General features: G+C 32.8%; 1 protein-coding gene across 1 annotated transcript; it reads left to right on the plus strand.

Moving 5' to 3' along the window:
* Window positions 1-690: 690 nt before the first annotated feature.
* Window positions 691-23003, plus strand: LOC134722489 (striated muscle-specific serine/threonine-protein kinase-like). Its single transcript, XM_063586111.1, has 5 exons — window positions 691-799; window positions 5991-6272; window positions 14755-15045; window positions 17103-17401; window positions 22833-23003. Exons 1-5 carry the CDS (start codon window positions 691-693, stop codon window positions 23001-23003), a joined length of 1152 nt encoding a protein of 383 aa, XP_063442181.1.
* The last annotated feature ends 732 nt before the right edge of the window (window positions 23004-23735 follow it).

A 23735-nucleotide genomic window follows, 5' to 3' on the forward strand; every position in this document is an offset into this window, starting at 1 on the left:
AATTTATTATTCAAATATTCAACTTTTGATAATATGTAAAGAAACTGATTTTTTTTGTGCTGGTCATTAAACTTTTGGCTTTAAGTTATCCCCAAAACCACTAACTCTTTCATGTTGTAAATGTTTAAATATAAAGTTGACACTTCTGGTAAGGTACAAAAAATGTAAGTACATAATACCCAATCATCATTCTCGTTAGGAAACATCTTGAAACTGTACCAACAGTGGGTGTTGTGTCGGATGAGAACATAGACAATACTGGTAGTTTGATAGCTGTTAAAAGAAGCAAGAGCACAAGTTAGGTGAAAGGGCATACACAATGAATCCAGAGGTAAAAACATCTTCCAAAGTGTTCTAAGAGATGACATCAACAAGATAATTATTCACCACTTGATGATGTTTCAAGTTTAGCACTATGTTTACACGAAGAGACTGACACTAGAATCAATATCGAGGTGTCTGATGCAGCGAAACACAGACTTAACTGAGTCATGACTCAAACAGTCGATACTCATGTCATTGCTGTTTCGCTATTCCGTGACATAGGGGCAGACAAACTTTGGTTTGCATTTGGAAGAGGAAAAGCTTAAGATATATATATACTATATATATCTATCCATGACCTTTCAAATGTACTAGGCGTTAAAAGATAACACGTTTGCTGGAAAAAAAACTGCGTTAGTTACATTAATGGCGTTTGAGGATGTGATTTTAGCATTTAGAATGATGATTGACCAGTCAACATCACAATATGGATTTGATAAATTTAAAATCATTGAAAACAATACGTGGTTTTGTTGTAAGATCGAAAAAAACAAAACTTATCAGATTGGGTTAACAAAGCAAGAAAGTATTTGTTTTTGGAATTGAGGGATGTGAGAAACAATACCACAGTTTTTTTAAATGTGGTAAATCAGCTCTCCGATTGTGAATTACGGAGTTACGAGTATGCTGATTGGGTAATATGTCCTTGCCTTTATAAAATACCATGAAACTGTAATACGAGTGAATGAAGTCTTGGATGCGTATGGTAGTTATAGCAACAAATGGTAAGGATATTCTATCTTAGTGATCAACCAAGTGATGTATTTAAAACTGAGCACCAAGTTCACATTTAGAGACAGACACTAGAATCATGGAGCACGTGTTTGATGCAGTGAAACACGTACTTGAACGAGTCATGATTAGAACAGTTGTTAATGATGATGCTGTCACTACTCTTTCGCTATTCCGTTACATAGGGGTAGACGAACTATGGATTGTGTTTGGGGAGGGAAAAAGACATTGGATTACTATCAATCAAGGGTCTTTCAAATGCATTAGGCAATGAGTGATCTGACACACTTATTGTTATCCATGCCTTTACTTGTTGTGATATGGTTCTCTCTTTGCTTGAAAGGAAAAAAAGACTAAGTGGGAGACATTGATCATGTTGATTGCATTTGAAGATGTGACTTTAACAAAAAGAATGATGATTGATCAGACTAAATCTCCTGGGTTTTTACTGTAAGATCGCACAAACTTAACAGTTGGGTATAGCATGGTTAACGAACCAAGAAAATAACTATTTGCGCAAAAGAGAAGGCTTTTTGAGGTTATTCCCTCAACTTGGTCTAATTTTTTGCAGCATGTAAATCATGCAATAAATTAAGGTAGGTGTTTAGAGAGACGAGCTTGGGGTTGGCTCTTATGCTTCCCACTCCAGGCGGGGACAATGAGGATAACTTCAAAAACACTCTTTTTGAGGCCTCATCATTTTGTCAGAAGCTTGTACATTGTGGATGCAAGAAAGGATGACGCGGTCATTTTTAATGTGGAAACTTTTGTATCCCGTGCGCTATGATGTGTGCATTTCGTGGTGATCGTTATTTTTGGCCGTAAATTATAGTAATTTTAAATATGTTTTAGTACTATAGTGATTTTATTTTGTTTTAATCGATCTATCCAAAACTCTACATCGAAGAAATTGATTGAGGACTCATCTTTGAAATTTACTTCATATTTTTACCGGAAGTGTCAACTTTATTTTTAAACATTTACAACATGATAAAATTAGTGGTTTTGGGGATATTTAATCCAACAGTGTAATGATCAGCACAAAAAAAAATCATTTTTCTTTACATTTAAAAAAAGATGATTATTTGAATAATTAAATGATATTTCTATGTCCGCCATTTTGGATATTACCGGCAGTAAGGATTTTTAAGACATGTCATGTACATTGTATTCGTCAGAAGCACCAAAGAAAGGTTTCGGCACAATGTAATGATAGTAGCAAAACGTTAAAACACATTACAAATACCCTCCCTAAATAATAAGCTTATTTAAGTACAATGTCATGTTTTGAAATCTGCAATGAACTTCCTTTTACCGGTTTCGTATTGTATGAATCTTTGAGTAAAATATTTTTTTATCAGTCTAGTATAAAATAGGAAGGAATGCAATACTAATATATTTCATTTTTAATAATTTTTGATAATATGAAGCAGGCATAACCTGTGAATGGGGACGGAGTCTGTATGTATTATTTTTCATAATTCAATCATGTTGATAAAAGAAACCGAAAAACCGTACGTAACGTTCCCGATTTTGGTTCTGTTGTTAGGAAATACGCTGTGACGTTCTTTAAGTTATGACGTCATATTCGATGTAAACAAAAGAGACGCTCTCATCAGGTACGTTTTTCATATCAAACAATTATTAAAATTGAATTTGTATTGAGATCCAATCTTATATTTTACTAGACTGATAAATATAAAAAAAAAAATCAAAGTCTCATGCAAACAAGACAGATATCTGCGCAAATGCGGAGAAAACCGGAACAGGAAGTAGATCTGAAAAAAAAAGTTAACGATTTTGAAAAACCAATTTTGGTTGTGGCAAATACATTAAAAAAAACCCATAATGAAACATAATGAAAACTCGACAATAATATGAGGCAGGCGTAACCTGTGAATGGGGACGAAGTCTGTATGTATTATTTTTTTCATTCAAAATGTTGATAAAAGAAAACGAAATACCGTGCGTAACGTTCCCGATTTTGGTTCTGTTGTTAGGGAATTAGCTGTGACATTCTTTAAGTTATGACGTCATATTCGATGTAAACAAAAGAAACGCTTTCATCAGGTAACGTTTTTTTCATATCAAACAATTATTAAGATTGAATTTGTATTGAGATCCAATGTTGTATTTTACTAGACTGATGAATAAAAAAAAATCAAAGTCTCATGCAAACAAGACAGTTATCTGCGCAAATGCGGGGAAAACCGGAACAGGAAGTAGATCTGAAAAAAAAAGTTAAAGATTTTGAGTTCATTAGTACAATGAAAAATTCGGGAAATTTTCCCGATTTTTTTTTTTTTTTTTTATTGATTTTTCTACCGTAATTGGGGACTTCGTCCCCATATTATAAGAAATATAATAAAACAGTCACTGTTCTCCTTTCCTCAGTTCTAATGACTCTTTAATAAAAGAAACAACTGTTTTTACATCATTTGGTGTTGATGGATTAAGTATTATCACGAGTTTATCAGTAAAATTAAGTGTATTGAAATTTACATATTTTTGTATATAATATTTTAGAAAGATTTCTCTTATATTTTTATTTATTTTACAGTTGAAAAAAAAAATGAAATTCATCGTCTAAGATATTACATATTTTACATTTTCTTTCATTTCGTGGTATTTTGGTATATCATCCAGTTTCTATGAAGAGACAATGATCGCTTATTCTAAATTTGGTTAACATTTTTCTTGTCTCTTTACTTGGGTGTGATAGGTAGTATTGCATTTGGTTATTTATATTAGATTTAAGAAATTTATATAGATATATTTTATTATTTTCATTTAAGTTATTTATTTTATCATCAATAAGAGTTTGATAATAGTTGATATAACTTTTTTTTAATTGGGGTTTTAACTTTTTAGTCTGTTTTAAAGTTTTAGTTTCCTCAATAAGTTTAATGTCAATATTTATATCTTGTGACACATTTTTTGCAAAAGTAAACCAAGAGTATGTTCCCTTGGTATCTAAACTTTTAGATAATTTAAAGGCTTCATTAAGAAGTGGGTTTAGATTTTCATTATTTAATCTAGATAGGTACATCATAGTTTGGGTTTTTATGAAAGTTTCTAATGGCAAAAGTCCTAGTTCATTTCTAACAGATAGATTTGTTGAGCTTCTTTTTGTCCCCAGTACTTGTTTCATAAAATGTAGCTGGGTTTTTTCTAAAACAGTTTTATCAATAAAATGAATAGCATCTGGTGTTGAGCTATTTTTGTTAGCTCGGAGTTTAGCTCTATAAAATTGAATAAAAGTGTCCATATAGCATATTTCACTATAATATGTTAAAATAGGTTTGACCAAAGTTTCAAAAAGGTTGCAAGACACTCTCACAGGAAATTGTCCAAAGCCTGATGAGTAAGATTTAATAGCAAATAAAACTTTTCTTGCTTTTTTTGCAAGATCTGAACTACAACTAGTTAGACTGACATTAGATGTTATAACACATCCAAGGTATTTATATTCATATACTTTTTCAAGGTATTTTCCTTTAAATTTCAAAAAGGGTATATTTATTTTACTTGGGTTATTTTGTAGTATCATGGTTTCAGATTTTTTTGTATTAACTGTTAATTGCCATTTATCACAATACTCAGAGAGATTATTTAAACTATTTTGCAGACCGTTGTCGCTCTCTGATAATAGGATTAAGTCATCTGCAAATAGAAGACTTCCTATGTCTGAATTTATAAGTTTTACAGGGGTAGAGTTTGGCTTTTCAAATATCTGACTTAAGTCATTAATAAAAATATTAAATAAAGTGGAGCCTAAAGAATCTCCTTGTCTTACACCTTTATCTATAATAAAATGTTTTTACTCTGAGTTCTTATGTTTGAAAGAACCAAGAGTATGATCGAATTGTGCTTTAATAATGTTAAAGATGTGTTTACCAACTCCTAGTTTACACAATTTATACATTAGTCCTATCCGCCAAAGAGAGTCAAAGGCTTTTTTAAAGTCTTTAAACAAATATATATTTTCTTTTTATTTTCATGAAGGTATTTATTTATAATAGATTTAAGAATATTAGTAGAATGAAAAAATCGGGAAATTTTCCCGATTTTATTTTTTTTTAATTTTATTTAATTGATTTTTCTACCGTAATTGGGGACTTCGTCCCCATATGAAAAAAAGTCACCTGATGATAGCGTTTCTTTGTTAACATTACTTAAATAACTTAAATAACGTCACAACTAAAATCCCTAACAACAGAACCAAAATCGGAAACGTTACGGTATTTCCGTTACAAAAAAATATTTTTTTTTATACAGACTTCGTCCCCATTGACAGGTAATGCCTGCCTCATATTAGTTGAGGACTAATACTTGAAATTCGAAAAGGATACATTTTTACGTGTAGTGCATTTGAATGTGAACATACGCCTTCACAAGCGCTTATTTTGTTTATTTTTTCCTTTGTGGATACTGTACAAGATAATCCGTATGACTGAATTAGCGCTTTGTTTCAAAAGATATTGACACTGATTGATACCATTTGGTTTTCCGAAATATTTGCAAATACTGTTTCATTTTTATCTTTGTTAGTATCGTGATGTTGCACAAACCTTACGATGGATATTTGACTAAATAGATATAGGAAGATGTGGTGTGAGTGCCAATGAGACAACTTTTCATCCAAATAACAATTTAAAAATTAAACCATTATAGGTTAAAGTACGGCCGTCAACACGGAGCCTTGGCTCACACCGAACAACAAGCTATAAAGGGCCCCAAAATTACTAGTGTAAAACCATTCAAACGGGAAAACCAACGGTCTAATCTATATGAACAAAACGAGAAACGAGAAACACGTATATATTACATAAACAAACGACAACTACTGTACATCAGATTCCTGACTTATACCTACAATGATAAACACATTTTTTTTTATAGAATCATAACTTTTTAATGTTCTAATTCAACAGTAGGACAACTACCGGACGATATATCGGTAAAGGTGGGCGAGAGTGTTTCGATAAGAGCAGTAGTAGACAACGCAACCACTGTCAGTTGGATTAAAGGAGCAGAACGAGTCATGAGTTCTTCTACATCTCATACGGAAGAGTTCGATATTAACAATGGATTAGCTACATTAAGAATTACAAATGCAAGACTCCAAGATGATGGTGATTACACATGTGCTGCAGGAATATATGGGAGCTCAAAGCGAGAATTCCATCATAAAATTCGATTACACGTTTTGCCTGGTATGTGTGTCTTTTGGTCATTGGATTGTGAAAGCAACTAATTTTATGTAAATGCACGAACACACAGAAACATAATCGTGTTTATGCGCAATACCTGATTCTAATCTCATATTTTAGACAAAAAACTTATTTTAAATTATTTAGTATATAATGATATACTTAAATTTATACCAGCCCAGTAGCCAGTACTTTGGTACTAGCATGAAAATACGGATTTTTTGTGTTATTAAAATTTGCTGTTACAAAATATTAGAAATTATTAAAAATTAAGGAATGTATCTCCCTCATGCATAGCTCTGAGTCCTTTCACGGATTTGGCTATACTTTTTGAACCTTTTGGATTATAGCTCTTCATCTTTTATGTAAGCTTTGGATTTCAAATATTTCGGCCACGAGCATCACTGAAGGGACATGTTTTGTCAAAATGCGCATCTGGTTCAAGAAAATTGGTACCGTTAATTTTATTATACTTAAAACCCTACATTGTATCTGATTTTGACTTAAGGTCAAGTTACAGTAAATTGGCTATGTCTTCGATTTCAGTAAAATTTGGCAAACAGCTCGTGCTCGATGAACTTCAACTGAAAATCGAAATGATAATGCATTTATCTCAATTATCATTTGAATTATTACTGATTAAATTCTTACAAAATGGGTGAACATTTGTATAGAAAGCACATAAAATCGGCGAAAACCCTTCTTAAATTTGTCTTAAAATCGACAAATCTTTAATTCTACTCCATAGATTTTTCTTAAAAAACTATATGTTGTTGATACATAAATTTCCGTTATAATGATGCAAAATAAAGATAGGGTCACCGACTTCGTTTGTACAGTATACATCATTCAAAGTTGCGTTCTGTGTGAAAAAATCCAACAAAACGTCGAAATAATCGTAACGTTATCGCGGTGCAGGCCGTAAAACGTTGATTTTTGACGTTTTTCACTACCAATAAGGTAACAAATTGATTATTAGATAAAAAACGAAGTCGGTGACCCTATGATTATGTTATATCATTAAAACAGAAATTTATGTGTCAACAATATATAGTTTTTTAAGAAAAATCTATGGAGTAGAATTAGAGATTTGGCGATTTTAAGACAAATTTTAGAAGGTTTTTCGCCGATTGTATGTGCTTTCTATACAAATGTTCACTCATATTAAGAGAAATCAATCTGCAATTTTTCAGCAAATAAAAGATATAAATGTATTATTTTTTCGATTTTCAGTTGTAGTTCAACGAGCCAAGGTTGTATGCAATTTTGTAGCAAAATCTGCGACATAGCCCATTTACTGTTCCTTTACCTTAAGCGAATAAACTCATCATATACACCAGGAATAAATTTTGTATATACGCCAGACGCGTGTTTCGTCCACAAAAGACACATCAGTGACGCTCGAATTCAAAAAAGTTTAAAAGGCCAAATAAAGTACTTAGTTGAAGAGCATTGAGGACCAAAATTCCTAAAAGTTTTGCCAAATCAAGCTAAGGTAATCTATGCCTAATGTAGAAAAGCCTTCTTATTTTTCAAATATTCTTAATTTTGTAAACATATAATTCATGAATATAACCATATCAATGATAATTCATGTCAGCACAAAAATGCTGACTACTGGGCTTCTGATACCCTCGGGGAAATAAATCTCCACCAGCAGTGGCATCGACCCAGTGGTAGGAAATGAACTCATCACATATAGATACCAGGACTAAATTGTGTATATACGGCAGACGCGTTTCGTCTACAAAAGACTCATCAGTGATGCTCGAATTCAAAAAAGTTTAAAAGACCAAATAAAGTACTAAGTTGAAGAGCATTGAGGACCAAAATTCCTAAAAGTTTTGCCAAATCAACCTAAGGTAATCTATGCATGAGGTAGAACAGCCTTCGTATTTTTCAAATATTCTAAATTTTGTAAACATATAATTTATGAATATAACCATAAAATTGATACTTCATGTCAGCACAAAAAGTCCTGACTACTGGGATTGTGATACCCTCGGGGAAATAAAAGTCCACCAGCAGTTGCATCGACCCAGTGGTAGTAAATATCCTCATCATAAATACCAGGACTAAATTGTGTATATACGTCAAGCGCGTTCCGTCTACAAAAGACTCATCAGTGACGCTCGAATCCAAAAAAGTTTAAAAGGCCAAATAAAGTTCTAAGTTGAAGAGCATTGAGGACCAAAATTCCTCAAAGTGTTGCCAAATCCAGCTAAGGTAATCTATGCCTGAGGTAGATGTTGAGGAATGTGCCAGTAAACTGTTCTTTAGAAATTTGTGTTTGGAACATTTTCATTATGCATGAATGTATATATTGGGGTCTTTAATCATGAGACAGCATACCAAAAAAAAAACACCTGGAGGTTAACAAATATAGACCGGTGTCTATACCATATGACAAGTTCTTAATCATCCCAGTTTAAAACGTTGTGAAGGAATTAATTATCTACTACTAAAGATCTACCATGAAACCAAAATAACAAAATAGCAAAAGAACATAGTACAATAATTGTCTGATCATAGATCATCTTGTTCGAAGAAAAGGTCCGGAAAACAAAATGTCCAAACCATTAACAATCGAATTATCAACTTGTATTTTATGGTTTATGAAATAATGATAAAATCTAATTAAAAAAGTATTTTGAACAGATGTTCTTTGATTATCATCCCTGTCTAGGTACAGTAACACACACATGCTGCAAGATTAACCCACCTTTCCAAGATTTATAAACAGTCATACCCGACACCTTTTTGTAGGTTGACCTAAGGACCATGGAAATGTATAAAACATAACACGCAATACAATCTGTTCATAAAAAATCTCTTTTACAACGGTATAATTTATAACGCAAAACAAATGCACAACCTAACGATGTTATATCATTTCAAAAGCAACAGCTCATACAAAACAAAAGGCACGACCTGATGCAATACATGTCTATAACAAACTTGAACAGGGTATCAAAACATAAGGAGAAAAGAACTGTTTAGTTTCTTTTCGAACTTATAATTAGTGGTAAGTTGTCTCTGTATTCATATAAAAACACTGATTCTAAACTAAGGCCGTGTTCACATTGACCTAAATTCGGTGTTGTGTTAGTGTAACTCACACGTAAACTAAACACAATTGCGTTCCCATTGATAAAACTCAATGTTTACATGCAGTTAAAATCATGGTTTATCTACACACAGTCGATAGTCAATGTTGGCCTTGTGTAGGTTAAGTGTACACAAAACTAGGCATTTAGGACATTAGTTTTACCGTGTATATGTTTAAGGAGGAAACTATTTTTGAGTAAAATTGATATTTTTGATAATTATTAGTATAGTTCTTTACAGAAATTGTTGTCTAAATTTTACACGTACAAATTTTACACGTACTTTATTAACCCCTGATCAAGACTCAAAGCAGCATCATTGCCGAACCCATAAGACAGAAACCAATTGATTTTTCGGGAGGGGGGGCTATCATAGTTGAGTGTAAAACATAAAGGCAAGGGGTGGTGCTGGTGAGCTAGGGATTTTGTTTTGGAAACAAAAATGTTTCTAGTTTTTGGCCCTGAAATTTTTTTTGTTTGTTTCACTCTCAGATGCCACTTATATATGCTAAAATTGATTTAGACTTGTCATCAAAATTTGTCCTGAAAAAAATCAATAGCCCACGCCCCTCTATCCCCCTCCCCTCCCCAAAAAATGAAGTAAATAGTTGCTGCCTAATACATTTGAAAAGGTCTTCCCAAACCGACTTGACGTACACAGAAATATTCGCCACTGGTATTTACTCAAACAACGATTCACGCATTAAGTCATGACTAAAAAAAGTGTTGGGTAAATGATACGTTTGTCTAGTTTCTCAGATCCGTTAAATAACACTTAAAATAAATAAAAAAACGTTACCCTATTCCTTTACCAAATACTCCTTGGAGAAGAAATACCATTTGAAACAAACAGAAAAGATAAAAATGTAGTGATCCTTAATATCTCAAACCTTTTTTTTCGGCTGTTAGCACGCTGCTGCAGCTAACGTTCTAACGCGTAATCGAGACCTCTCTTGTATATTCAAACTATTGCAAATTATAAAAGTGGCTTTCTTAAAGTAGCAACCACTTAACTAAAAAAGGGGGAGGGTTGTGTATTTTTTTTATCTGAGTCAGATTTTTTTTTTCGCGCGTACGTTTTTATTCCTTTCTTTTCGATGCTTGTAATCAAATTCAATTTTTTTCAATATTCAATACTATAATATATGGGGAAATTCTTGATTCAGAATGTATTTTATCATCTGTATGACCAATTTTTTTTTTAATAAATTGTGGATCGGAATATTTCCATTCCCACCACCACCCTCCTTTTGAAGTCAAATGGTTCTTCCCTTATCGCTAGAAAAATTGTCAAAAAATTTTGAATTCAGTTCTACGTAATGAACATTTAAATGACATATAGTTTACAAGTGGGAACAAATCTTATGTACAGGTAGCTAAACAAGGTGTATAGATGTGAACAAAATGTAATGTGAAACCTGTGTACACTACACTAAACTAATTGTAAACATGTTTACTCTACACGGCGTTTGGTGTGAACACGGCCTAAGAAAAACATATTAGGCCGTGTTCACATAGAACTAAACTCGGTGTTGTGTTAGTGTAACTCACACATAAACAAAACACAATTACGTTCCCATTGATAAAACTCAATGTTTACATGTAGTTAAATCATGTTTTGTCTACATGCAGTCGGTAGTCGATGTAGGCCTTGTGTAGGTTTAGTGTACACAAAACTAGGCATTCAGAACTTTAATTGTCCCATGTATATTTAAAAATGAAACAATTTTTAAAGAAAATTGATACTTATAACACTTAATTAAGCTTGATATATTTATTTGTTATAAAAACACGTAACGTAGCCATATTAACCCCTATAACAAGACTTAAATCCATCATCATTGCGAACACATAAGATATTTGCCACTGGTCATTATACTCAAACAACGATTCACTCATACATGCATTACTGAAAAAGGGTGAGGTTAATTGTTTGTTTGTGTAGTATTTCAGATCCGTTAAAATACAATTAGAAATAAAAAAAAAATAAAAAAACCTTTGCCAAATACTTCTTGGAGAAAAAAATACCATTTTAAACAAACAGAAAAGATAGAAATGTAGTGATCCTTAGCATCGCAATTTCTTTTTTTTCCCCGTCTGTAGGCACGCTGATGGCGAGTCTACGTTTTTAATGGGTAATCGACACATCTTTAGACTACTGCAAATCATCTAATTTGCGTTTCTTAAAGGAGCAACCACTTTACCACAAAAATGGGGGAGGGGGGTCTGAGTCAGATTTGTTTTTTGCGCGCGAAAGTTTATAATTTTTTTTTTCGATGGTACCAATTTAATATTTAACACTGTTATGAATGGGTAAACTTTGGGTTCAGAATATTTTTTTTTCATTCTAATCATCTGAATAACCAGATTGTTTTTTATTCAATTTGTGTAAAAATCCACTCCCCTTTTTATTTTAAAGTCAAATGGTCGTTCCCTAACTGCTAGAAAAGGTGATCATTAATTTGAATTCGGTTCTACGTAATGAACATTTAAATGACATATAGTTTACAAGTGTGAACAAATATTATGTACAGGTAGCTAAACAAGGTGTATAGATGTGAACAAATTCAATGTGAAACTAGTGCAAAATACATTAAACAAAATGTAAGCATGTTTACTGTACACGGCGTTTGGTGTGAATGCGGCCTTAGACTGAATAATATCTAACATCCAATATGACGGACCATCAACAAACAAAGAAAATTTATGATTTACGTTTTGTTATTTGATATTTTCATGATATTGAATAATAGAAATAAACATTATACCTATTTGTGATTTTGAGATATTATATTTCCACAACCGTTCTAGTTGAACGGAGAAATAAGTAAAAAGGCGTAAAAATGAGGGTTGAATCTTGTCTCGTTAAATTGTGAACATTGTACAGGAAGTAAGATATAAACATGGAGATTACAGAAACATGATCAATAAGATGATACCACATTGAGGTCCAAAGGGTCCTAAATTAAAATGTTGTTGAATTTAATAAAAAAAAAAAAAAGAATTCATTGGATTCTTTGATATGCCAATTTTAACATAAGTTTAGTTGTTAAATCATATCGAATTTTATTGATTTTAACTGGAAAATAGATACTAGTATATCATTATATCTAATCTAAGAGAACTATTGTTAAGTGGATAAATCATATATAATTTTAGAAGACTAACGGGTATTTGTATATCGTTTATTCAACTTAGAGTTACTTCTCTTTAACAGTAAAGTCCTAAGTATATGGATAACTTTAAAAAAAATCATTTTAACAAAAAAATAATACTAGAACATTTATGGTTCTTTCAAATGCTAAATCGAAACCTGTATATAAATATTGCCTTTTTGGCCCAGTTTAGAAGTTTGTCGAAATATCGTGAGTCTAAATCCATCAATTGGAAACACAACTTTAAAATTTTGATGGATTCAGTCGAGGATTATGCCAGGCAATGGGCTAAGCGCGAGAAGGAAGACGTAGACACTCTATCCGAATGGATTAAGGCAGTGAGGTCGTTAATACAAATCAGAATTAAGAAACTGAATGGGTCCATCAATGCCCATGCTACGTCAATCTTCAAAGATCCAAATGTTGCTAAACACCTATCTGACCTCCATGATGAATATGTTGTTGTCCCCGCAGACAAAGCCCCAAATAACATCGTTTTTATCTGTAAAAGTCATTACATTAATTGCTTGATTAACGAATTAGGTATAGACAATTCACTTGGAAACCCAACATATACCCTCACGACACTTACCAAAGAGGAAATCCTGGATAATCATAGGTCTGTTCTTTGTTCCTTTGGTATTTCAACCAAAGATGAAGAACTGGATCTTCCATCACTGTATTGGATACCTAAACTACATAAGTGTCCTTACAAACAACGGTATATTGCTGGGTTTTCCAAGAACTCAACGAAACCCATTTCTAAACTTAAACATCCATTTTATCAGCAATCGAAGACGGGCTTCAAAGTTATTGTGAAACTGCCTATTCTAGAGGTGGCCTGAATCAGATGTGGATACTTAAAAATTCCAAAGATCTTTAAGAGTACTAGTACATACAATCTAACTCTCTTTCATCTTGTAACAGTATTAAAACATTTGACTTTTCTACTCTTTACACAAGTATTCCACATTCCAAACTAAAAGACAAATTAAAAGAGTTGATATTACTTTGCTTCATAAAAGAGAATGGCCAACGTAGATACAAGTATATTGTCTTAGGGAGGGATAAATCATACTTTGTAAAGAATCATTCTGATTCAAACAAAAAATTCTCTGAAACCGATATTATCAAGATGCTTGATATCTTGATTGACAACATATTTGTTACGTTCGGAGGACGTGTTTTTCAACAGACTGTCGGCATCCCAATGGGAACAAACTGTGCCCCTCTACTTGCTGACTTGTTTCTTTATTATTATGAGGCTGACTTCATGCAGGAACTTCTTAGGAAGAAAATTAAGAAGTTAGCAATATCCTTTAACTCTACTTTCCGCTATATAGATGACGTTCTTTCACTAAACAATTCAAAATTTGGTGACTATGTGGATCGCATCTATCCCATCGAATTGGAAATAAAGGATACTACAGATACAGTTAAGTCGGCTTCATATCTTGACTTATATCTAGAAATTGACAATGAGGGTCAGTTGAAGACAAAACTTTACGACAAAAGAGATGATTTCAGCTTTCAAATTGTGAACTTTCCATTTCTAAGTAGCAACATTCCAGCAGCACCTGCATACGGGGTATATATCTCCCAATTGATACGATATTCCCGTGCTTGCATTTCCTATCATGATTTTCTTGATAGAGGGTTACTGCTCACAAGGAAGCTATTAAACCAAGAGTTCCAAATGGTGAAGTTGAAATCATCCCTTCGTAAATTTTACGGACGCCATCACGAGTTGGTTGACCGTTATGGAATAACCGTTTCACAAATGATATCGGATATGTTCCTTACGTCGTAACTACAATCCCCTTCCCTTTCATGAATTTGACCTACCGAATTAGACTTTTTACCGGATTTGTAATCACATAAGCAACACGACGGGTGCCGCATGTGGAGCAGGATCTGCTTACCCTTCCGAAGCACCTGAAATCACCCCTAGTTTTTGGTGGGGTTCGTGTTGTTTATTCTTTAGTTTTCTATGTTGTGTCATGTGTACTATTGTTTTTCTGTTTGTCTTTTTCATTTTTAGCCATGGCGTTGTCAGTTTGTTTTAGATTTACGAGTTTGACTGTCCCTTTGGTATCTTTCGTCCCTCTTTTGTCCTAAGTGTCTCACGAAATTTAGTGCTTTATGAATTCGCTATTTAAACATCTTTTACGTATATTGGCTATCATAGTTTTACATAATTTCCTGTTGATATTATCTTTACAGTTAAACCCGAATTCATAAAAGAACTGGTAGACACATTCGTTAACAAAGATGATCACTTACTGTTGGAAGCTAAAGTTAACCAAGCAGAATCGATAACATGGCAACACAATGGCAAAGATCTTACTCCTTTAGAAGGAAAAAGAAAGATATTGTTTATGAATGGAAAAGCTACATTGAAAATTTGCAATGCTACTTTAAAGGATGCAGGAGAATACATTTGCAAGGCAAGGTCAAAGGGAGCAACACAAAATGAAGTTGAAACAACGAGCATTTGTCATGTTACTGTTTATGGTAATTTAAATAAATAATTATAAAGCCCAAAACATTATCTTTAAATTCTAATTAACGTTTTTCTCATTTCACCTTTAATGTCAATAATATGTCCCATTGGCTGTGGCGACAACTCGCCATTCAATTAATCTTTTATGGCATGTGCAGATTTGATCTGATTATTTTCTACAAACAATAAAACTTGTGTCACTATAGAGGAACGCAAATTACTTACTCTTTCAGTACATCTCTGGGATTTGATGTGTTCTTGTTGCTAAATCATTTGTTTTTTTTGCATTCGTGTTATTTTTATTTCGTTGCTATAATCCATGATATTGACAGTTTCGCTTTTTTCTTTTTTTTTAACACCACTGGTGTATTTTAGTTTAATGTTTATCATTTGTCAAATATTATCTTGATTTTATATTCCTTATATAAACATGCCGTATGTTTATCCCGAAAGCCATATAATACTTAATTTTCTTTACTTTGCGTTCCTGTTGAAGTTTTTGTAAACCTGCTATTATTTGCATATTCGTGAGTCACACAAAAATCAGGTTTACAGCTGATCACCGTGAGCTAGGGCATTCCGGTGTTTTGTTATCGCCTTAATTTTCATTACATAACTATAGTTTTGGGTTTTTTAATCAATCGATCTTTAAATACGATGAATACGTAGACATCATCAAGTGCAAACTAACATTCCTTATCGCTTGTTATAAATTCATTTCTTCAATGAATGCGCATCAAATACTTTTTTGAGAAGATAAATTCATAATATTGAAATGTTTTTTTTTCTGTATGTATATACTTACAAGTTAAAAATCAGAGATCGATTGATTAGATATATACGGACGTTCAAGTCAGTTGCTTTAGTGGTTGTTGGTGATAGTTTACTGTCACACTTATTTTTTTTTAAACCTGCTTTTGCCTAAATTAGGCCGATGACAATACCTTTGTAAATCTTTCACATTTGTCATTTCGGGACTTTTATAGCTTGCTATACGGTTGGGGTTTTACACAATCATTATTTATTGTCGTTATATGAACTATAGTGGCTAACATTCACGCCTGTCTGTGTCTGATCAATTGATCTCTTATTTTGAATCTTACAAAATCTCCTTATTCTTAAAATAATAATCAAAATTCTACTTACAGACATTTTCATCTCTTTCATTACAAAGCTCGAATAATATTATGTTATAATCTTAACAAACCGTTTCCTATCACCACTGATTTGTTTTTATACTGCATTCGTTTTATTTGAGCAGTCAAAATGTACTAATTTTCTTGCACCAGATGCGCATTTCGACAATACATGTCTCTTCAGTGATGCTCGTGGCCAAAATATTTGAAAATCCAAAGCTTATATAAAAGATGAAGAGCTATAATCCAAAAGGTCCAAAAAGTAAAGCCAAATCCGTGAAAGGAACCAGAGCTTTGCATGAGGGAGATGCATTCCTTAATTTATAATAATTTATGATATTTTGAAACAGAAAATTAAAAAAACCCACAAAAAATCCGTATTTTCATGCCAGTACCTGTATTTTTGGGAAAAAATATTTCACTTATTAATATTTTTTGTTTACAACCTATAAATCATTATGTTAAATGTTTATTGTTGATATTTTAGTCTGTAAACAAACGAATTCGTTCACCATTGATTGCGGTTTTCAACAGGTTATGATATAAATTTCACCGTGTTGTATATTTCTCCGCCTGTGTGATATGAGGCATTTTTAAAGCAGGATTTCCTCCATTATTTAAATCAAATAAATAACATTTACACACTAAACAACAATTGAAAATGTTTTTTTTTAAATTGCTGTATAAAAACAATAATCGTGCATTGACTTGACATATCAACAATGAGAGGATTTGGCCCGAAACGGTGAAAATGCTCGGCACAGCCTCGCATTTCCCCGTTTATAAGCCTCTTCCTTATATCGTTGGTATGTCAAGTCAATGCACTATTATTGTCTATTTATGTGACCGAAACGCGTGTCTCACTGGCTTACGTAATTATAAAAAAACATAGAACGTTTCTTAATGTCGGGAATTATTTTGCTTGATTGTAGCTCTTTGCCCATCATTTGCAAATGTACCAGGAGACCAAAAATTTCGGAATGGGACAACGTTTGAAATCGGAGTAAGAGTAATAAGTTATCTGAAACCCACATTCGTCACCTGGTACAAGGAAGGATATACTATCAATAAAAGTGAAAGAATAAATATGCTGTACTCAAATGGTGTTGCCAAACTAAAGGTGTACGACTCTTGTTCCGATGATTCTGGTCTCTACAAGTGCGTTGCTAAAAATAAACATAGCAGCAGCGCTTGTTGCATATTAGTCAAAATCGAGAGTGACAAGATTGAGGTAATCAATTTGTTTGGAATTGTCATATTTGTTAAGGACTTACAGGAATGAAAATTGGGAGTGAAAAACACTCAAGTAAAAATATATTTGAGGTATTTTCTTTCAATAGAATTTTTGAGATCCAGAATAAACTCATCATAGATACCAGGCATAAAATTTAATATTTACGCCAGACGTGCGTTTCATCCACAAAAGACTCATCAGTGACGCTCGAATCAAAGATGTTATAAAAAGCCAAATAAAGTACGAAGTTGAAGAGCATTGAGGGACAGTTTGACTTTATATTAAAAATGTAAATTATATCAAACACAATCAACGAAAATAAAATCGTATACAAAAGAACAAATTTAACTTTTCATGAGTCAAAAGCTTTAATTGAAAGAAACCTATAAGAAGGTCATATAATATACTTTGAATAAGTATAAATATGAAACTGTCAGTCACAATCGTAAATGGTCGGTAATATTACACACTGTTTAAAGTGTAAACTACTTCTTTCATTTAACTTTAAAATTTTGCATGCAATAAAATATGGTATGCCCCTTCTTAAGCTATGAAATTACAAAATAATCAAACTGCAATGATATCAAAACAGCAAAGATACTCAATATGGGCCATTTTTTACAAACAAGGGTGGCAATTTGGAAGCGTAAAAAACTATCAAAGTAAGTTCAAATATAAAATTGGCTTTTTTTTTTAGAATATTTAGTACCTTTTAAATGTTCTGCACGGAAGGGACTGAAACACAATCTTTTTCCTGCAAGTAAAATTCATCGTTACAGTGCTCTGTTTTCTCAAACACCTCTCCCTAGTGTTCCGTGTTGCAGATTTTGAGGCTTCATATGCAAATTTCTAGATAAAAAAATATTTTAAACGATTTCTTTCCGCATCATTTGTATAGGATTGAATTCCCAACATTGAATTTAAACAGATACCAGCTTCCTACTAAAAATATATTGGTTTTAAAACTAGTTTTTCTTCAAAATATAGAGTGTCGCTCGGGGTGTCAGATGTTGCATCTCAAGGGGTAGAGGCTTCCAATAAAACACGAATAGATTTGCATATAAATCATGGAAATCTGTCTTTATCTGATACTTTAGTTGTTCAAACACATCTACTATATTATGATAACATATTAAAAACTGAAAGTACCTCATTTTGCCTGTTTTGTAGCATTCTAAAACATGTGATTTTGATTTTATATATATACAGTCCCCCAAAAGTTAAGCACCACCTATTTTTATTGCACATTTTTTTTTTCAAATTTAAAAAATCAATTATTCCACGAAAAAAAGATAACAATTATGTAGCAATTTTGCTTATGTATAACATAAACAAACCAGAAATGTAATTTTAGTCACTTATGAAGGTTCTATGCATGTAGGTTTTCCGTTCATAGAAATAGTGTAAATTACACAATTCAGAAACAGAATTAAAGTTTCACTGTCATTTTATTTTTTTACAACAATTGATCACCCAATATTATTAAAATTTTCTACACATAAGCTTTGGTCTGTTCGGCAAATTAAATGTCAAAATTTGAGTCAATAGCATGTGTAATAACCTCACTTACGGTACATTTTCATAACATGACGTATCCTTCTCGGTTCAAGCCTTCAAGCTTTAGTTTAGGAAAATATGTTGCATTAAACAACAATTAAATCGACAAAATATTGTGATGGTTGATATCTGTGATTGAGATTTCCGCCAATGGCATCTCAGACATGTTTAATAGGGTTTATGTATGGGGACATGGAAGGCTAAAAAAAATGTAAATGGCTTGTTCCTCTTTGGACTCGGTTAAAATCCTTGCCCATTGTGTTCTAGTGTTGTCGTCCATGTACAAGGATCTTGGCAATGTAGACGCAAGTGGGGGATTATTAAAATGAGTGAGGGACTACAATGTTTTAAGGCACAAAATCTCTGTATGTCTGTCCGTTTATGTTACCCTGCAGAATATGCGTACCCAGCTTATAAGGGTATAAGAAGTAACCCCGTACTGGAACACCACCAGCACTGAATGCAGTCCTTGTGCAAACATAGTTTTTGGTCATAGGCCGTTTTGTTTCCCCGCGAAAGTCGTATTATGGCATCTACTGGCAGTAAAAGAAACTAACTACATTTGTACCATATGAACAATGAGTGTTTTCTCAGCTTCTTATGTTCAAGCATAGATAGTCATTATCCCATTAAAACCTGACAGTAGAGTGCCTACCTGTAAGTATATGTCTCTTTACACCAGAACTTGCTCTTCGGTTGCCTCTGAGAAGTCGACTGACCAATGAATGAACACTAACACAACCACCTGGAGAGACAGTGTATTTGTAAACGCGCAGATGACCTTTGATAAGAGGTTGCTTGACTGCTTTCTTGGAGTTCAATCGTTTTGGTCGTAATGGATTTTCTTAGGGTATGTTGAAGGTAATTCATAACATCAAACATTAATATTTTTTCCGCAATAGTTATAAAAATATTGCCAGTTATATTTCGGTGGTGCTTAACTTTTGGCGGACTGTATAGTAAAAAAAAATACTCAAATTTTTTTGTTTTCAAGCTTGAAAGTGATTCCTTTTCCTTTCCAGTCACTAAGTCTATTATGGTCAGCATAGAGTTACTGATGTTGCTCATTGCACCGAAACATGGAGAAATTAGAGAGCAGCCCTCCATATAAGATTTTGCCGAAGACAATTACAGTCAAACTCCATCATTGATTCTTCATCAGGTTTCTATCAAAAGCACTCCTGCACGCTGTAAAAAAATATTTCACACCAAAACAAATTGGATAACTCTCTTCAATGAAACACTCACCAGCATCTTCATCATCAAATGACAATACAGCTTCAATGAGTCCTGAAGACGATGACACGCCTATTCATATCAATTATAAAAAGCGATTTAAAGCCATAAAAAACTTAATCCGGCTGTTGATTTTTCTATCTTCTATCCAAATGATAATTAATTATCCTTTCTATAATATTTCTCTTCTTCTTTTTCTGAGGACGGTCAGATTTATGTCAAAAAGAAGAACATCGGAAATGTGGTATCAGGAAACAAGTAAGAGGTTTAGGAAAACTGGCAACAGGCTTTTTCACGTTAAACTTTTATATGTTATTCGTGGATCAAGACGTTTTGGATACATAATCAAATACTTGTGTCAGCGCAGAATGGGCGATCCCGAAGACGCAAGAATTAATTTTGTAGTTCCAAGCCAAAAGATATTATCAGACATCATCGCCATGGACATTGATGTCTGACCTCTGCTTTAGATATCTTGTTTCTATCGTTCTCCAGTCATTTTTTAACCTGTATTGAATATGTTACGTAACCATCAAAATGATGAGTTTATGTTATGTGCTGACAATTGAAGATGGAATAAATTTAAGGAAAGACTAAAAGACTAAACAAATACAAGGCAAACAATAATTGAATATAGAAAAGTGTTTGGAACTTTTTCTTTGTAAAAGGGTACATGAAGCGCCTTACGTTATAGGTCTACGTTTGAAAGGCTGTACGCCGTACGCCAAAACATTTTGTCTTCATAAGTTTGAAGATTGACAGGTGACAGTTGGCGTCAATCGAGATTTGTGTGTGATCAGTGGATTACAGACGTCATTGTTTCAGCTAACGGAACTTGTTGGAAATTGCTATTTTGTATCAACTCTGTTCTTTCTAGTGCAAGTGACAAATTTGTAACACAATCACATTATGTGAATGAAAGCACAGTAGACATCTTGTATCAAAGTAACCATTTCAGCCGCATGGAACATGATGATTTTTTTCAATATAGAACCAAGATATCTTAAGCAGAAGTCAGACTGTGTGATACTAGTATCAAGGTCCTTGGCGAAGAAATCCGATAGCATCTTTTGACTGCAAAATGTTTTCATGCTTCTTGGGGTCGGCCGTTCTGCGCTCACATACGTTATCTGTAATGTGTCCAATACAGTTTGGTCCACCTATTATTTTTTTTTCTTTCACCATTTGGAAATCAGCAGCCAAATTATTTTTTTCAAGATATTGAATAGTGGTCTTGAAATCGTTAAGAATAGTAGTGTCATCGTTTTCAGGTCTCCTTGAAGCTGTATTGCCATTCGATGTTAAAGATGCTGGTGAGTGTGTCATTGGAGAGAGTAACCGAATGCGTTTTGGAGTTAGTGCTTTTTGCGGCGTGCACGAGTGTTTTTTGGAGGAGCCTGGTGATGAACTTTGATGGAGTGTGATAGTAACTGAAAAGGAAAAGAAATCATTTTCCAGCGTCAAAACAAAATATTTTGAGTAATTTTGTACTTTTTATGAAATCAAAAGCACCGATTTTAATATGTTATCATAATATAGTAGATATGTTTGAATAAAGAAGTATTAGGTAAAGACCGATTTACATGATTCATATGCAAATCTGTTCGGTTTTTTTTTTATTGAAAGCCTCTACCCCTTGAGATGCAAATTCTGACACACCTAGCGACACTTTATATTTTGATGAGAAACAAGTTTTTAAACCAATGAATTTTAAAGAAGAAGCTGGTATTTGGTTAAATTCAATGTTGGGAATTCAATTCTATATAATTGATGCGGAGAGAAGTCGTTTCAAATAGTTTTTTATCCAGAAATTTGCATATGAAGCCTCAAAATCTGCAACACGGAACACTAGGGAGAGGTGTTTGGGAAAACAGAGCACAGAAAACGACTGATTTTACTTGCAGGAAATAGATTGTGTTTTAGTTCCCTCCGTGCATTACATTATATGATACTAAGAATTATAGAAAATTAAATAGATACTTGAACTTACTTTGATAGTTTTTCTTCGCTTCGAAATAGCCACCCCGCATGTGGCGTTCTACACGATGAAGAGGTTTGTGTTAAATAACACCAAGTTATTTTTGTAGAAAATCTACATTCTTTCATATAGAGATTTTTGTTGTAAGATTTTATAATTTTTTTAGGTAACTCACTTATTTTTCTATGATGTGCTAGCATTTGTTGTAAACAACCTTTAAATTCCAAAAAAAAATCATACTGAGTCACTATACTCCAGCGCACCCTAGAAGACGTACTTCAACTGTTCAATTTATATATATATTTTAACCAATTTCTAAATTTATAAACTTGTTATAAGGAAATCATTACAAGCACTGCATTATATAAAATGTCCATGTGTTTATAATTAGCATTTAGTCAACACAAGGGTACATAATTTGAAGGATATTCTTCTGTATGCACTAGACAATGTTAAACGTCTCACATTTTCCTGATAATGTAGTTGATCAAACCTTTACTTATTATAGATAAAATAGAATGTTGTGATTTCTGAATGATGAATGTAGGAATTTTGGAATTTAAATTCCTTTTTTATTTATCGTTGGATTGGATAGGAAACTTTTAAGACCTTTTTTTTTCTCACTACTTCATGACAGTTTTAATATTTTTTTTATAGAAGCAAGAAAACGTTGCAGAATGTCCAGTGTGTATGGATAACCCACCAAATAAGTATCTGCCATGTGGTCATGTCATTTGTGCCAAATGTATGCAAAGGATAGGAGGAGTTTGTCCTATCGATCGAGCGCCATTCAATATAAATGCAGCTACTGATCTCTATCTAACCTGATATTGACATTTATATTATGTCCATCGTAATCAACTTATACTGAAGAAAATGTGTATTATATACTGTACGGCTTTTGTTGAACGTAATATTTCTTACTTACTTTGTTAAGTTTTCTGTTAAGAGCTGTATCAAACAATATATGAATATATCACTGTCGATTTAGATCAATAAATGAAAAAAAAATGCACATTCAAATATTAATAGAAATTATTAAAAAAAATGTAAAATCAATTGTTAAAAAAATGGTGTGGTAAAACTATGAGCTCAAAATTCTTCGTCGTCAAAAATCTCCGCATTACGCCATCATTGCTCTTCAGTTGTAGAAATGTAAGGATGACACGCTGTCAATTTAGCTCATGAAAACCGATAGGTTTATCCACATCCACATCATCATGATTCTTATGCATCTAACGTGTTTAAAACAACAAATGTCTCTACTAGCTAATAAGCATTGTATGATCGGGGGTCAGCGGGAATTGTCGAATGTTCAAAAGCACAAACAAAAAATCGATTTAAATATTTCGTGTTTTGGCATAATATTCAGATGTTGCAGATGAATTACTTTAGATAATACACATGTATTATATAGAAGTATGTCGTCAATGACATTTGGTAAAAGACTGAAATTCAAACACGTCAATCCTCTTTATGACTGATTCAAAAGTATTTCACTTTACTCATGTAATTCACTGTTTTAAAGAGTTTAGGTATCAGCCTGTAGACTGAATATAT

Source organism: Mytilus trossulus, chromosome 6, assembly GCF_036588685.1.
Source record: "Mytilus trossulus isolate FHL-02 chromosome 6, PNRI_Mtr1.1.1.hap1, whole genome shotgun sequence".
Taxonomy (NCBI): domain Eukaryota; kingdom Metazoa; phylum Mollusca; class Bivalvia; order Mytilida; family Mytilidae; genus Mytilus; species Mytilus trossulus.